General features: G+C 36.2%; 1 protein-coding gene across 1 annotated transcript; it reads left to right on the top strand.

Annotated features, from left to right (window-relative positions):
* The first annotated feature begins 1,475 nt into the window (after positions 1-1,475).
* On the top strand, positions 1,476-5,499 carry LOC139184471 (olfactory receptor 13C2-like). Its single transcript, XM_070794324.1, has one exon. It carries the CDS (start codon positions 4,097-4,099, stop codon positions 5,051-5,053), a length of 957 nt encoding a protein of 318 aa, XP_070650425.1. The 5' UTR covers positions 1,476-4,096; the 3' UTR covers positions 5,054-5,499.
* The last annotated feature ends 11,024 nt before the right edge of the window (positions 5,500-16,523 follow it).

Genomic DNA, 16,523 nt, shown 5'->3' with positions numbered 1-16,523 from the left:
ACCTTTAGAAGGCAAGGTCATTAGAAATGAAACCATGGCTCGTCCCTGTAAGACATCAGTGCAGTGCTACCTAGAGGATAAGTCACAGTGAGTGATATTAGGAAATTTCTCTGAGCAGAAGTTCCTTAGTAATTTGGTCACTAAGCTTCTTAAACATTCCTTTCAATATATATATGTATGTGTGTGTATATATATATATATATATATATATATATATATAAACATATAAAGTACCAAATAGAGTAGCAACATGTCAATTAGCAATAATAGCCTCAATTCATGTATCCATTTGTGTGTTTCTAGCTAATATAGATTTTGATCTTCAAATTAATCTAAATTTGATTCTCCTAATTTATCTTGGTCAGAGAAGGCAATGGCACCCCACTCCAGTACTCTTGCCTAGAAAATCCCATGGATGGAGGAGCCTGGTAGGCTGCAGTCCATGGGGTCGCTAGGTCGAACACGACTGAGAGACTTCCCTTTCACTTTTCGCTTTCATGTTTTGGAGAAGGAAACGGCAACCCACTCCAGTGTTCTTGCCTGGAGAATCCCAGGGATGGGGGAGTCTGGTGGGCTGCTGTCTATGGGGTCACACAGAGTTGGACACGACTGAAGTGACTTAGCAATTTATCTTGGTAGCATCTTGGAATTGTGGAGTAGGGATAGAAATGGAGGGATAAAACTATTGTAGTTCTATTTTCATTTTGTGTTTGAGGGATAATTTAGGAGCTTGGGAGCATTCTAGTTGAAAAAGTTCATTTGGATTTATCTGTAAGGTGGTGCAGAAATACCTGCATGAACCTTTTGGCTAATGCAATAGTTAGTTTTTACAAACAAATGTTTGGTCTGTATGTCAGATTGTGAAAGTAGAGAAAGAAGGTAACTCACCACTCATGGAACGGAAAAAATGAACAAAGTGTTCAAGTTAAGGCAAACAATTAGTGAATGACAATTTAATCAGCCAGCAGAAATAGAAAGTGGGAAATATAAGTAATGCAAAATAAGTATGTAATAAAAATAAAGTATATGGAAGGAAAGAAATGAAGTACATTTAAATTGTGTTCTAAAGGGAATGGAGTGAATATGGTCATAAAAAAGCAATGACTGTAAAAAGAATTAACAACTTACATCCAGATATATGTTGCACATATTTAGTGATCAGATATTTTTATACAATTATTATTATATTTAATTTATTTTATTATAATAAAAAATGTGACCTGTAAGTCTAAAGTTATATATTTTTGACAGCAAGTTACTTGATCCATGTTGAAAATGTCAACAAAAAATATGAATTCTCTTTGGGAGAGATATTATGATTTATATATATACACATAATACATGTATACACATAATCAGGACATTTATTGAATGCCCTATTCAAATCTTTGAGATAATTTTCTGTTATCTATATATAATCAGTTCTACATAAATAGTTATAATCAAGTTTTACTTGTGTATCTAGGATTATTTTTATATGCTTAGTTTCTGTGTTTAGTGTACACCTGTTTATGGCTGATAACCTTCTTCATAAATTGTGAACGTTGTAATTAATTAATCTATTTTATCCCATTTTATCCATGGGTCAGGAAGATCCCCTGGAGTAGGAAATGGCAACCCACTCCAGTATTCTTGCCTAGAAAATCCCATGGACAGAGGAGCCTGGCAGTGCATAGGGTCGCAAAGGACTAGACACGACTGAGTACACACAACAAAGAGAGCTAAAGTTGGGCTTCCCAGGTGGCACTGGTAGTAAGGATCCTGCCTGCCAAGCACAGGAGATGTAAGTGATGCAGGTTCAATCCCTGGGCCAGAAAGAACCCCTGGAGAAGGAAATAGCAACCCACTCCAGTATTCTTGCTTGGATATCAATATCATAAACGTAGAATTTAAATTTAACATACAAAATGTGATAAAAATTAATTGTAACATTCACAATGTATGAAGTTTATCAGCCATAAATAGGTATACACTAAACAACACAGTAACTAAGCATATAAAAATAATTCTAGATATACAAGTAAAACTTGATTCAGTTCAGTTCAGTTCAGTAACTCAGTTATGTCTGACTCTTGGCTACCCAATGGACTGTAGCACGCCAGGATTCCCTGTCCATCACCAACTCCCGGAGCTTGCTCAAACTCATGTCCATCAAGTCAGTGAAATCATCCAACCATCGTTATATAGAGTTAATTAAATATAGATAACAGAAAATAATCTCAAGGATTTGAATAGGGCATTTAATAAACCTGATTATGTGTATACATGTATTGTTGTGTGTATATATACATATATATAAATAATATATCTTCCCCAAAGAGAATTCATATATTTTGTTGACATTTACAACATGGATCAAGTAAATGGAACCCAAAAATATATACCTTTAGAATTAAAGGTCACATTTTTTATCATAATAAAATGAATTAGATAAAATAAAATGGAATAAAAGTATCTGATCACTAGGTATGCATATCTAGATTAAAGATTAAAGACAGAAGGAGAAAAAAATTATCTGGAAACCAGTAACAAGGAAATTTCATATAGAAATCTAAGTCTATAGGAAAACAAAGTATTTTAAATGACTCAGAGCTAGAAAGAGGATAAAGATAAAATATTAAGAAATAGTTTTTCTTATTTCATGAAATTATAAAATGCCAAATAAGCATAAATAAATTTACAAACACAAAAACCTACATCAATGAAACAAAGTGGAAAGGACAAATCTTTCCAAAAGCATTAAAAATTATTTTTGGAGAAAACTTGTAATAGGGGAAAACCTATTGTGAAACTCATGAAAAGAGAAATCAGTTAAGAATAGCAATGAAAAAGTAGACAGAACTACTCATAAGGGGAGACTATAGAATTATACACTAATAGATATATTTTGTTCACAGAAATGAATAATTTCCCTCAAAATATAAAGAATTAAAGTGCTCTAAAATCACCATAATGAACTCTTCTTTCTGACTAATCCCCTATTTTGGTCTGACGTTTCTTTTGAAATATTAGTATTGTCTATTAGATTACAAGATATTCTAGACTGTGAGTCAAGTTCTCTGCAAAATGAGCAGTTAAGTTTGAACTCCACAGCCATATGGCTTGGATTCAAGTTCTGCCTCAACCACTTATTTAGCTATGACCTTGACCTTTTTTCTTCCTTTTTTATAATGAAAATGACAATGCTAATAATAGCAATAATTGCCTAATAGGGTTGCTTCTGAGACTAAATTAGGTAAAGTACAAATAAAATAATTAGTAGTCATCTGGTCCTTGACTGTATTCATTTATTCAACAAATATTTCTGAACCTCTTATCTCTGTGTCTGTTATATTGTAGATACAGGTATTGTAGAAGTAAACAAGAAAAAGTCCCTGCCTTAATAAATTTTTCATGCTAATAGACAAGTCAGATAATAAGCATAGCAGTATAACATGGAACAGTGACAAGATCATTAATCTATTGTGTGGGGCTTTGTTGTCGTTTAGTCACTAAGTTATGTCCAACTCTTTGTGACTCCATGCACTGTAGCCCACCAGGCTCTTCTGTCCATGCGATTTTCCAGGCGAGAATATTGGAGTGAGTGGCCCTTTCCTTCTCTAGTGGTGCTTTGTAGCCAATAAAAACAGTTTACTTTTCAGTTACACATAATGCAATACTCGTATTTGTTTTAAACCTTAGTTAACTTGTGGTGACAAATACGACCAAAAGCTCAGGCTTCAGCAAGGAAGAATTGGGTTTGAATCTTACCTCTGCTCTAAATTTACCTTTAGTTAAGTTTACTTAATATTTTTGCTTTGATTTATTTATTGTAAAATGTGGATGATGACACCTCACTCCTAGAACCTTGATGAGATTCAATAAATTGCATGGCATATTGCTTGTAGCTTGAAAATATGTTCATTTCTCTTCCCTTCCCGCCTCTATTCTATTTGGTCCACTTTATTTCTTTTCTTCTTTCTTTGGTCTATTCCTTTTTATATTTTCTTTTCTTTCTATGAGTATATGGTACATTGGTACATAGATGAATATAATCATAGTAGAATACATATTTTAACATATTCTAATATATTACAGGTGAAAAAGAAACCATACGATGGAATGGGAAAACCAAACCATTCTGGTGGAATTTTTTCTGAAGGGGCTTTCTGGTTATCCAAGGCTTGAGCTACTCTTTTATGTGCTTGTCTTAATAATGTATGTGGTCATCCTTCTGGGGAATGGCACCCTTATTCTCATTAGCATCTTAGACTCCCACCTTCACACCCCTATGTACTTCTTCCTGGGGAACCTCTCCTTCCTGGACATCTGCTACACCACTGTCTCCATTCCCCCCATGCTGGTGAGCTTCCTCTCAGAAAAAAAGACCATCTCCTTCTCTGGCTGTGCTGTGCAAATGTTCCTTGGCTTGGCCATGGGGACAACAGAGTGTGTGCTCCTGGGCATGATGGCCTTTGACAGGTATGTGGCTATTTGCAACCCTCTGAGATATTCTGTCATCATGAGCAAGGGTTCCTATGTGCCTATGGCAGCTGGCTCCTGGATCATAGGAATTGTCAACTCTACAGTACAAACTGGGTGTGTAGTACAATTGCCCTTCTGCAGGAATAATGTCCTCAATCATTTCACCTGTGAAATTCTGGCTGTCATGAAATTGGCCTGTGCTGATATCTCAGGTAACGAGTTCATCATGCTTGTGGCCACAACCTTATTCATAATGACACCATTATTGTTAATCATTATCTCTTACACATTAATTATTATCAGCATCCTCAGAATTCGCTCTTCTGAGGGGAGGAGCAAAGTCTTCTCTACCTGCTCAGCCCACTTGACTGTGGTGATAATATTCTACGGAACCATTCTCTTCATGTACATGAAGCCCAAGTCTAAAGAGACACTTAATTCAGATGACATGGATGCTACTGACAAACTTGTATCTGTGTTCTACGGAGTGATGACTCCTATGATTAATCCTTTAATCTACAGTCTCAGGAACAAGGATGTGAAGGAAGCAGTAAAACACTTACTGAGAAGAAAAGTTTTTAATAAGTAAATGGAAAAGGGACAGGTAACTTTTGTCATCACAATGTAGAAATCAATTAATCAATTTTGTTGGTTAGTTGCTGAGTCTTCTCCAACTTTTTTGCAACCCAGTGGACTGTAGCCCACCATGCTCCTCTGTCTATTTCCTAGGCAAGAATATGAATGGGTTGCCATTTTCTTCTCCAGGGGATCTTCCTGATCTGGGGATCAAACCCTCATCTCCTGCATTGGCAGACGGATTCTTTACCACTGAGCCACCTGGAAGCCCCTCATATCCAACTGCTGCTGCTGCTGCTAAGTCGCTTCAGTCGTGTCCGACTCTGTGCGACCCCATAGACGGCAGCCCACCAGGCTCCACCGCCCCTGGGATTCTCCAGGGAAGAACACTGGAGTGGGTTGCCATTTCCTTCTCCAATGTATGAAAGTGAAAAGGGAAAGTGAAGTTGCTCAGTGATGTCCAACTCTTCGTGACCCCATGGACTGCAGCCTACCAGGCTCCTCTGTCCATAGGATTTTCCAGGCAAGAGTACTGGAATGGGTTGCCATTGCCTCCTCCAACTAGGAGGCATTAAATTATTCTTTCAACATATATAGTATACTTTCATATATTTTCAACATATAAATTATACTTTCAACATATCTACTTTGGCAGTTTTTTTTTTTTTTAATATATATACCTTCTGATACATGGGATCTAACTGCTTTAGTCTTACAACCAAATAACTGATATTTAAAGCTGTACATATAAATAACTTCTGAGTCAAATTACCCACTGTTAAAAATAGAGCTATATATTTTTCTCTGTTCTATAGGCTCTCTATCCATGAAATATTTAATGTACTGCCAATCCAAGAGGAATCCTTTATTAAGAAATGTGAATCTATCTTTCAGATGGTTTTTACATTTGATTTTTATCTGGGGTTTATATTTCTTTCCTCTGTTTGTAACCTTCAGTCTTGAAAAAAATCCCCTTTGTCATTTTATTTCTTCCTTTTATTTAAAATATTTATTTATTTGGCTCTGTTGGATCTTAGTTGCAGCATGTGGGATATTGCAGCACATGAACTTTCTAGTTATGGCATGTGGACTCCAGAGCTCACGGTCTCAATAGTTGTAGCACTCAGGCTTACTGGGCTTGGTTGTCCCAGGTATGTGGGATTTTAGTTCTCCAACCAGAGATCGAACCCATGTCCATTTCACTGCAAGTCAGATTCCCACCCATTGGACCATAAAGGAAGTCCCTATTTCTTCTTGATCTGAGTTGCACACTTCAGATTTTCATCTTAGACTTTAATGTTTATTTTAAAATTATATCTCTTTTCTCTGTAACTGCTATCATATTAGCCTCTGAATTTTAAATTTTATTTAGTTTGATTATGTTTATTTTAGAATTAAAAAAAAAAATTGAGGACTAAGTAACTTGGTTTTATTTCTCTTTGATTGCTTTAGCTTTCTAATGCTAACAAAAATCCCATAATACTTAATTGTTCATTTTTATTTAGATTTTAAAGTCTTCTTGTTTTTCTATCTTATCCTTTAATTTTTTTTAATGTTGTATTTGTTTTCACTATAAGGAAGGCATAAATTTCTCCCCTTATATTTCACAAATGAGGCAGTGAGGAACATTATACAGACTACCATAACACAAAGAGAGAAATTGAGTCTATTTCTCTTGAGTCCTTTCTATTTCTATCTCTATCTCCTTGAAACGTTGTTTTAACTCTATTAGTAATTTTTTGAGTATGTTCTTTAAGAAATTTGAGATAACCATCAGTTAATCATTCCCAGATTCTACATATAACTAAAAAAAAAGGAAAAAAAAAAAAGACCTAACTGACTTCCTCTTGGAATGGTGTGCTTTCTGAATCTGTACAGGGAATAAAATGAGTTCTTGTGAGTTTCTTTTCTGAAAAGTTTATATATATATTATTTTTTGTTATTCTTTTACATTTACTTCTTTCATCATGATGGTCAATAAGAAGCTGCCCCCAAAGATTTTTTTTTTTTTTGAAAAATGAGATCACAGTTTTTTCCCTGGTTTTCAGGTTTTCTCATAGTTGGATTCAATGTTGGTCATTATGCACCCTCCCAGAAAGTGGAAACACCATATGGAAGATTGGTCTTTCTTTGGGAACAGAGACTAGCAATTTTTGAATTTTATTCGACTTTATTAGGACAAAAAATGTGCCATTCAGAGGGAGATAGAATACAGAAGTGTGAGGGAATAGTTGTTTTTAGAAACTTCTGGTTGTGGCTAATCATTTCTTATTTCTGATCACTATTTAGGCTTCATTGCTAGTCATTTGAGCCTGTTCTTCAGTGTCATCAATGTTGATGTGGTTCTTTTTCCAGTTTGTTTTATGCCATGTGTGGATTATTTTGCCTTTGTTCCCTGAGCTATAGCTGGCTCTGGACTTCTTTCTAAGTGAAAATTTGAGGAAGAGTTGACTCATTGGAAAAGACTCTGATGCTGGGAGGGATTGGGGGCAGGAGGAAAAGGGGACGACAGAGGATGAGATGGCTGGATGGCATCACTGACTCGATGGACGTGAGTCTGAGTGAACTCCGGGAGTTGGTGATGGACAGGGAGGCCTGGCGTGCTGTGATTCATGGGGTCACAAAGAGTCGGACACACTGAGCAACTGAACTGAAATGAATTGAACTGAAGAATCAGATTCCAGGGGAGTGATAGGAATAGCAGATCATAACAGTGTGATAGCAGTATTCTGAGGGGGAAGAGGTGGACATATATTCACCACATGTGAGATACTCCCAGGGACTCTTCAAGTTAATTGGGAAGGTCATTCATCAAATTTGGAGATAGTCCACTAGGAAAACATGCTACAAGTTAGATTTTGAGTTGTCACTGAAAATTATGTAATGCCTATCCATAATAGTAACTTTGTATGGATCTATGAACATTCAGGCAGTAATTCACTAGAATAGACATTATTTCTGGCAGCTCCTCATTAGGATACTAATACTGTATCATCAGTTTATTTAAAAAGTGTTATTTTCTTCATTATAGAGGGACTGATGACCAACTCATCTAAAATGATATGTAAGCATTAAATAACAAGTAAAAAATATGAGTCCAAAACAAAGAAACTTTGTTTTCCCACTGAAAATGTTAGTTTTTCATCAGAAGATCACTTTAAAAAATAATTAAAATATTTAAAAATACAATTCAAAAGGTTATATAATATTTAGTTATTACTAAATATTGGCTATATTTTCCATGTTGTAAATACATATTTCTAGCATATGTTATACTCAGTAGTTTCTATCTCCCACTTCCCTGCCCATATATCCTACCCCACTTAATACCACTGGTAAGCCCTCATTTGTTCTATTTGTTGTTCAGTTGAGAAGTCACATCCAACTGTTTGTGACCGTATGAACTGCAGCATGTCAGGCTTCCTTGTCCTTCACTATCTCCTGGAGTTTGATCAAACTCATGTCCACTGAGCTGGTGATTCCATCCAACCATCTCATCATCTGTCCCCCCATTTTCCTCCCATCCTCAATCTTTCCCAACATCAAGGTAGAGGGAAGATCTAGATCTGTGAGTCTTCTTTTTTTCTGTTACATGCACTAGTTTGTTGTATTTTTTAGGTTCTATGTATAAGTAATATCATATCACTTTTCTTTCTTGGTCTGACTTGTTTCACTTAGCATAATGCCCTCTGAGACCATCCATATTGCTGCAAAAGGCAAATCTTTTATCTAAGTTTAAGGCCAGATACCACAAAAATCCTAGAGGAAAACATAGGCAGAACACTCTTTGACATAAATTGCAGCAATAATTTTTTTGGATGTGTATCTTAAAGTAAAGGAAATAAAAGCAGAAATTAAAAAAAGGAGCCTACTTAAATGTAAAGGCTAGTGCATGGTAAAGGAAACCATCAGCAAAATGAAAAGACCACTTAGTGAATAGGGGAAGATATTTGTAAATCATATGACTGATAAAGGATTAACATCCAATATATATAAATGAATCATACAGCTCAACCTCTAAAAAGAAAACAACCTAATTTAAAAATGAGCAGAAGAACTGAATAGATATTCTTTAAGAGAGGAAATGCAGATGGCCAACAGGTACATGAAGAGATACTCAACATAGGTAATTATGAGGGAAATTCAAATCAAAATCATAATGAGATATCACCTCCCACATGTCAGAATGGCTACCATCAAAAAGAAGATAAATAACAAATGTTGATGAGAATGTAGAGAAAAGGGAACCCTTGTACACTGTTAGTGGGAATATAAATTTGTGTAGCAACTGTGGAAGACAATATGGAAATTTCTCAAAAAACTAAAAATAGAACTACTATATGACCTAGCAATTCTACTCCTGGATATACATCCAGAAAACACTAATTTAAAAAGATATGTGCACCCCAATGTACATAGTGGGACTATTTGCAATGGCAAACACTGTATATTGTCATCCTGCTTATTTAACTCATATGCAGAGTTTAAATAAGTTCAGTTCAGTCGCTCAGTCCTGTCCGACTCTTTCCGACCCCATAAATTGCAGCACACCACGCCTCCCTGTCCATCGCAAACTCTCAGAGTTCACTCAGACTCAAGTCCATCGAGTCAGTGATGCCATCCAAAAATTTCATCCTCTGGCGTCCTCTTCTCCTCCTGCCCTGAATCCCTCCCAGCATCAGAGTCTTTTCCAATGAGTCAACTCTTCACATGAGGTGGCCAAAGTACTGGAGTTTCAGTGTCAGCATCATTCCCTCCAAAGAAATCCTTCAGATTTCAGGGCTGATCTCCTTCAGAATGGACTGGTTGGATCTCCTTGCAGTCCAAGGGACTCTCAAGAGTCTTCTCCAACACCACAGTTCAAAAGCATCAATTATTCCGCGCTCAGCCTTCTTCACAGTCCAACTCTCACATCCATACATGACCACAGGAAAAACCATAGCCTTGACTAGATGGACCTTTGTTGGCAAAGTAATGTCTCTGCTTTTGTATATGCTATCTAGGGTGGTCATAACTTTCCTTCCAAGGAGTAAGCGTCTTTTAATTTCATGGCTGCAGTCGCCATCTGCAGTGATTTTGGAGCCCCAAAAAATAATGTCTGACACTGTTTCCACTGTTTCCCCATGTATTTCCTATGAAGTGATGGGACCGGATGCCATGAAAATAGTTTCTGAATGTTGAGCTTTAAGCCAACTTTTTCACTCTCCACTTTCACTTTCATCAAGAGGCTTTTTAGTTCCTCTTCACTTTCTGCCATAAGGGTGGTGTCATCTGCATATCTGAGGTTATTGATCTTTCTCCTGGCAATCTTGATTCCAGCTTGTGTTTCTTCCAGTCCAGCGTTTCTCATGATGTACTCTGCATAGAAGTTAAATAAGCAGGGTGACAATATACAGCCTTGACGTACTCCTTTTCCTATTGGAACCAGTCTGTTGTTCCATGTCCAGTTCTAACTGTTACTTCCTGACCTGCATATAGGTCAGGTGGTCTGGGTATTCCCATCTCTTTCAGAATTTTCCACAGTTTATGGTGATCCACACAGTCAAAGGCTTTGGCATAGTCAATAAAGCAGAAATAGATGTTTTTCTGGAACTCTCTTGCTTTTTCCATGATCCAGCGGATGTTGGCAATTTGATCTCTGGTTCCTCTGCCTTTTCTAAAACCAGCTTGAACATCAGGAAGTTCATGGTTCATGTATTGCTGAAGCCTGGCTTGGAGAATTTTGAGCATTACTTTACTAGCATGTGAGATGAGTGCAATTGTGCGATAGTTTGAGCATTCTTTGGCATTGCCTTCCTTTGGGATTGGAATGAAAATTGACCTTTTCCAGTCCTGTGGCCACTGCTGAATTTTCCAATTTGCTGGCATATTGAGTGCAGCACTTTCACAGCATCATCTTTCAGGATTTGGAGTAGCTCAACTGGAATTCCATCACCTCCACTAGCTTTGTTCATAGTGATGTTTTCTAAGGCCCACTTAACTTCACATTCCATGATGTCTGGCTCTAGGTCAGTGATCACACCATTGTGATTATCTGGGTCATGAAGATCTTTTTTGTACAGTTCTTCTGTGTATTCTTGCCACCTCTTCTTAATATCTTCTGCTTCTGTTAGGTTCATACCATTTCTGTCCTTTATCGAGCCCATCTTTGCATAAAATTTTCCCTTGGTAGCTCTAATTTTCTTGAAGAGATCTCTAGTCTTTCCATTCTGTTGTTTCCCTCTATTTATTTGCATTGATCACTGAGGAAGGCTTTCTTATCTCTTCTTGCTATTCTTTGAAACTCTGCATTCAGATGCTTATATTTTCCCTTTTCTCCTTTGCTTTTCACTTCTCTTCTTTTCACAGCTATTTGTAAGGCCTCCCCAGACAGCCATTTTGCTTTTCTGCATTTCTTTTCCATGGGGATGGATATGCAGAGTACATCATGTTAAATGCTGGGCTGGATGAATCAAAAGCTGGAAGCAAGATTGCTGGTAGAAATATCAACAACCTTAGATGTGCAGAGGTTACCACTTTATTGGCAGAAAGCAAAGAGAAACTAAAGAGCTTCCTGATGAAGGTGAAAGACGAGAGTGAAAAAGCTGGCTTAAAACTCAGTATTCAAAAACGAAGATCATGGCATCTGGTCCCATCACTTCATGGCAAAGAGATGGGAAAAAAGTAGAAACAGTGATGGATTTCATTTTCTTGGGCTCCAAAATCATTGCAGATGGTGACTGCAGCCATGAAATTAAAAGGTGCTTGCTCCTTGGAAGAAAAGTTTTGACAAACCTAGAGAAGCATAATTTTTTTAAACAAATTAGATTGCTTCTGAATGAGTCAGGATATGAGGAGCTAAGGTTATAGAGAGAGAGTTAAACCTACCAAGACATTCTATTCTGAACTGAAAGGATGCCAAGTTTCTGAATTAAGGAAGTTAAATGATCTCAACAGATATAATTCATTTACCACATGAATCACTTGCTAATTTTTAAGCTGCCCAGAGTAAGAGTGCTAGAAATTGAGCAAAAGGAGGTTAAATATGTTAAGTTAGGTTTTATCAGTCCCACAGTGGGTATGAGATAAAAATTGAAGTCCATTGACTCTTGAAAGGGAAATCTCCCTTGTACAAACTCCAGGTTCTCAGTTTGGAACCTAGAGGGATAAATCTAAAATAGGAGATGAAACAGATTTTTGGCCAAGTTCTACAAAATCTGAAATCCATCTCTACCTTGTCTCAGTGACTCTTTGGATTAAAGCAGTCTTTCTCAATCTAGGCTTATATCAAAGGATAAAGGAAATTCTCTTTGTATAAATAAAACATCATCCAGAGATTATATGATTTTTATGTATGATAACTGGTAAGATATAAGATCAAAAGATGAAAACAGATGATTGAAAGTCTCTCAGGATGATCCAAACATAGAAGTTACCAGACCTATTTGAAAATAACCAGTGTTAACATGTACCTTTACATACATTACAAGATGATGAGTTCACTAGAGCATTCGATGTTATATTAAAAGGTCAAGTAGATATTATGGAGCTGAAAAATACAGCCAGAATGAGAAACTAGAGATGGATTTACCACAACTTAGACACAATTGAAGAAAGGCTTAGCAAATTGAAAGATTAATCAGTAGAAATATCCAGACTGATGTATAGAGGAAAAAAAGAATGGAAAATACAGAAAGGAGTGTAAGAGCTTATATGGGTCATGTTGGAAAAGACTAGTATATATAGCTGAACACTGAGGGGGAGAGGAAAAAGGGGAAATGGGGTAGAAAAGAAATTAGCTAATACTGAATGATTTTTTCAAACTTATGAAAGACATCAAGCCTTAAACTCAAGAAGATCTATAATGTTAAGAAGGATAAATAAAAAGAAAGCCACATTTAAGAATCTCTTTGTAAAATTTTAGAAAACCAATAATACAAATAAATATAGTCAAAGTAAATAACAGACATTTTTCCACAAAGAAGTAGAAGCAAGTAGAGCAAATAGAGAAGTAGAGCAAAACAAGAAAATAATCTAGAGCCCAAATCTCACCTTGTGGCCATTTAAAAGTGGAATAAGAATGTTTTATCTTCTATTACTCTGATAACTGAGATAACTGTAGAGATTGCTGAAAATGAACGGGTCACATTACAAGCTCAGAGGCTACTTGGGATGGCATCTCTACAGTTCTATTAATTGGAATGTTTGCTATATAGTTCAAGGGCCATCTGCAGAGGGATGGAATAGGCAAATAGTGCCCTCTAGTTCTGTTTGCACAGATATTTCTCAAGAATCAGGCCTTTTACTTAGCCAAGTGCCTGAAATAATTACAAAAATTTTACTATTTTTTTTTTTTTTTTGCCCTAAATTTCTTAATTGAACTTGGAGAATTTCACCCCCAAGGAGAAATGGAAACTTTCTTAACTTCTTTAGTTTTCAGAATAACAAATTTAAATTATTAATGGAGGTGGAAGGTCCGTAAAAGCAGTAGGAGACTTTAGAACTGAAGTTCTAGGGATTGCCCTTTGGAAGATTTTTGGAGAAAATCACAGGGGGTGATTTGGGCAGAACAAATCTTCATATCATTATTTCTCTTAAGAAATTATTAAACAGTTTTTAATTAACATGAGCTATGTATGTGACACAGTGAGTCAGGCAAGATTTGGGATGATTTTTTGCAAACTAGGAACATCCATGTCCTTTTCTAGTATAATCTTCTGAGTAAAAATACCTCTGCACAACCCACTTTAATATAGTTTTCATAGAATACTATCAAAATTGCAATTTTAGACTCCTTTACTCTTTGGAGCACTACACTAGAGTCTCAAGAATGACTTTGCTGAAGATCACTTTTAAATATTGAAGCACACTCTAACGAAAAGTGAAGATGTGCATTCCATGTGCTGAGGTAAATGGGAACAGACATTAGCCATCTCCTTCTGTAATCTCAGATTTACAAAATTTATTAGCTATTTTATTAACTATGCCTTAGCTATGTCTTAGCTCTGCCAGGAAACCAGAATAAAGATATTTACTTTAAGAAGAAACACTAGTTGGTAGGAAAAATATTGAGATGAAGAAATGAGTTTTGAAGGTGGGATAAAACTTTTGACTATGCGTGTTCCAGAGTTTCTCATATGCCCAGACAAGTCATTGAACTCCCTCAAGTATATGTCATCTATTTCTTTGCATTTAAAATTTTTTATTTATATATAGTTGATTTGCAATATATGTCAGTGTCTAGTGTATGGCAAAGTGATTCAGTCAAATATATCCACATATTCTTTTACATTATGGTTTATTATAGGATTTACATATATTATAGTTCCCTGAATTATCTGTCAATTTTAAAATGAGAAGGTTGGGTTAGGAGTTTGGAGTCTATTCTGGCTCTGACATTTAGAAAGAAAGAGAGGAATTTGTTGAAACAAGTTTAATTATCTTAACATTGTAATCAGAAATCATTTTAGAGAAAGAGAAAATATAAAATGACTTGGAGTAGGTGAGACCCTGACAAAGATCTCAGATAAGAATGAGGGAATGAGTGGGACTCCATCTGGATGAGAAAAGGTGAAGACTTCATTGTTTTGTTTCTAAAAGTAGACAGAAGAGCAGGTGAAGGGAGAAGGAACACGAGGGCCCAGAGCCAGAAAAAGAAAACTGAGTGCTGGGTGGGGAAAACCCAATGTAGAAACCCTCAGTGGAGTGGAGGTATTTGCTGATCAAAGGGGATGTTAGAGACCAGGCATGCCTAACTTTTGCTTTTCTGGAAATAATTGGTAAAGTGTTTCATTTTCATACATTGCTTGGAGGTTGAAATTTTAATAAATTTTGAAAAATTTGCTATGTTTTAAAAATCTGAGTCAATGTGGGCCAGCACTGTAGCAGCACAGAGGCAATTATGCTTCAGGAAAGCAGGGAGAACATGAAATCATAAACCACTATTGTGATCCTGTGAAACATTAAAGCGATCATGGTTTTGGGGTTATGGAGGGAGAATTTAAAGCAAGTTAATCTAAATCATTTAATCTGCACAAGATAGAAGCTATTACCCTTCAGTTGTGTCCAACTCTTTGTGACCCCATGGATTGTAGCCCATGAGGCTCCTCTGTCCATGGCATTTTCTTGACAAGCATACTGGTGGGGGTTGCCATACACTCCTCCAGGCTTTCTTCTTCTCCCATGAATCAAACTTGTGTCTCTTGCATCTGTTGCAGATTCTTTACTGCTGAGCCACCAGAGAGCCGGTAAAATCATGTTTCAAAGAGGTCAAGTGATTTGCTAAATTTTGCATGCCAGTAAATAGCATGGTTGATTTCAGAGCTTAAAATCTCACACTCTGAGGACAGTGCTCTAATCCTTACAGAAGATGACCTTTTGGAAAGTATTTCTTCCTTGTCTAAGAGCACAAGTGATCATTGTCTTTTTCACATCTCACCATATATCAAATACTTAAAACTAAGAGCTAATCATTTTGTTTCTTAATTCAACTGGTTTCTTTGAGATCAGAGAAATGATCAGAGAACTTTGCAGATGTATATAACAAGTTCAGAGGTCTTCAGGCTTTTATGTTGACACAGAGAACCAAAGTGAAAATGCATTTATCTTAACACATATCAAAAACTTGCCATGTTCAAAGCAGCCATGTGTAATTAAAAATCTTAAACATGACATTACTTTGCTAGTATTGTGAGGAACAATCTCTTCACAAGTTTAGCGTCCACTGCAGTGGCAATAGGGATATGCATATCTGGGTGTAGTCAGTGTGATATACTTGAACAACGTAACTGTGTACAAAGAATGAAGCTGTACTTATGATTTATGGCATACAGTTTTGATAACTAATTGAAATATTCAAGAAAGTAAAGATTAGAGCTGGGAAGGAAAGGTACTTCAGGTTGATAATTGCATATTAAAATATATAAAAAATAAATTTGCATGCTAAGAATGTGGACCCACAGAGTGGTTGTTTTAGCCCAGAAGGTAGAAGTAGTGTTGGAAGATGAGATCAGAGAAGTAGGCAATGATGAGAATGTGAGGCTTGTGTAATTTGTGACTGAATTTATTTGAACTCTATTTTGAAAGACAGTGGTTTTCAAACGTACTTCCATATGTGATCAGTTGTGAGATATATTGTAAATAATTTGCTTTACATTATGAATTGCTTACCTTTGTAATAAAGGATGGGTTCAAGATTATTCCATAGTCACAAACGCCTTCTTGAAGACAGATATCACATAGTGTTAGAGTGAGTGGACTCTTGCTGATCTCCTGTTTATATTCCTTAGTGTGTGGCATTTCCATCTGTTTTTTTTTTTTTCCCACATAATTTGAAACTTTTTGGGGTGCAACCAAACCTTTCCTGTTTCAACTTCTACAACAACAAAAAAAAAGTTTCTTTGCCCAGAAACGTCTTCTGATCTTTAACTTGACTGAGGCCAGTTCATATTTTGATTAAAACAAATCTCAAAATATCTTACTAATCAATACCCCTGACATAGGTT

Source organism: Bos indicus, chromosome 8, assembly GCF_029378745.1.
Source record: "Bos indicus isolate NIAB-ARS_2022 breed Sahiwal x Tharparkar chromosome 8, NIAB-ARS_B.indTharparkar_mat_pri_1.0, whole genome shotgun sequence".
NCBI lineage: Eukaryota > Metazoa > Chordata > Mammalia > Artiodactyla > Bovidae > Bos > Bos indicus.
Note: the sequence above shows the minus strand (reverse complement) of the source record. Positions and strands in the feature narration are given on the sequence as shown.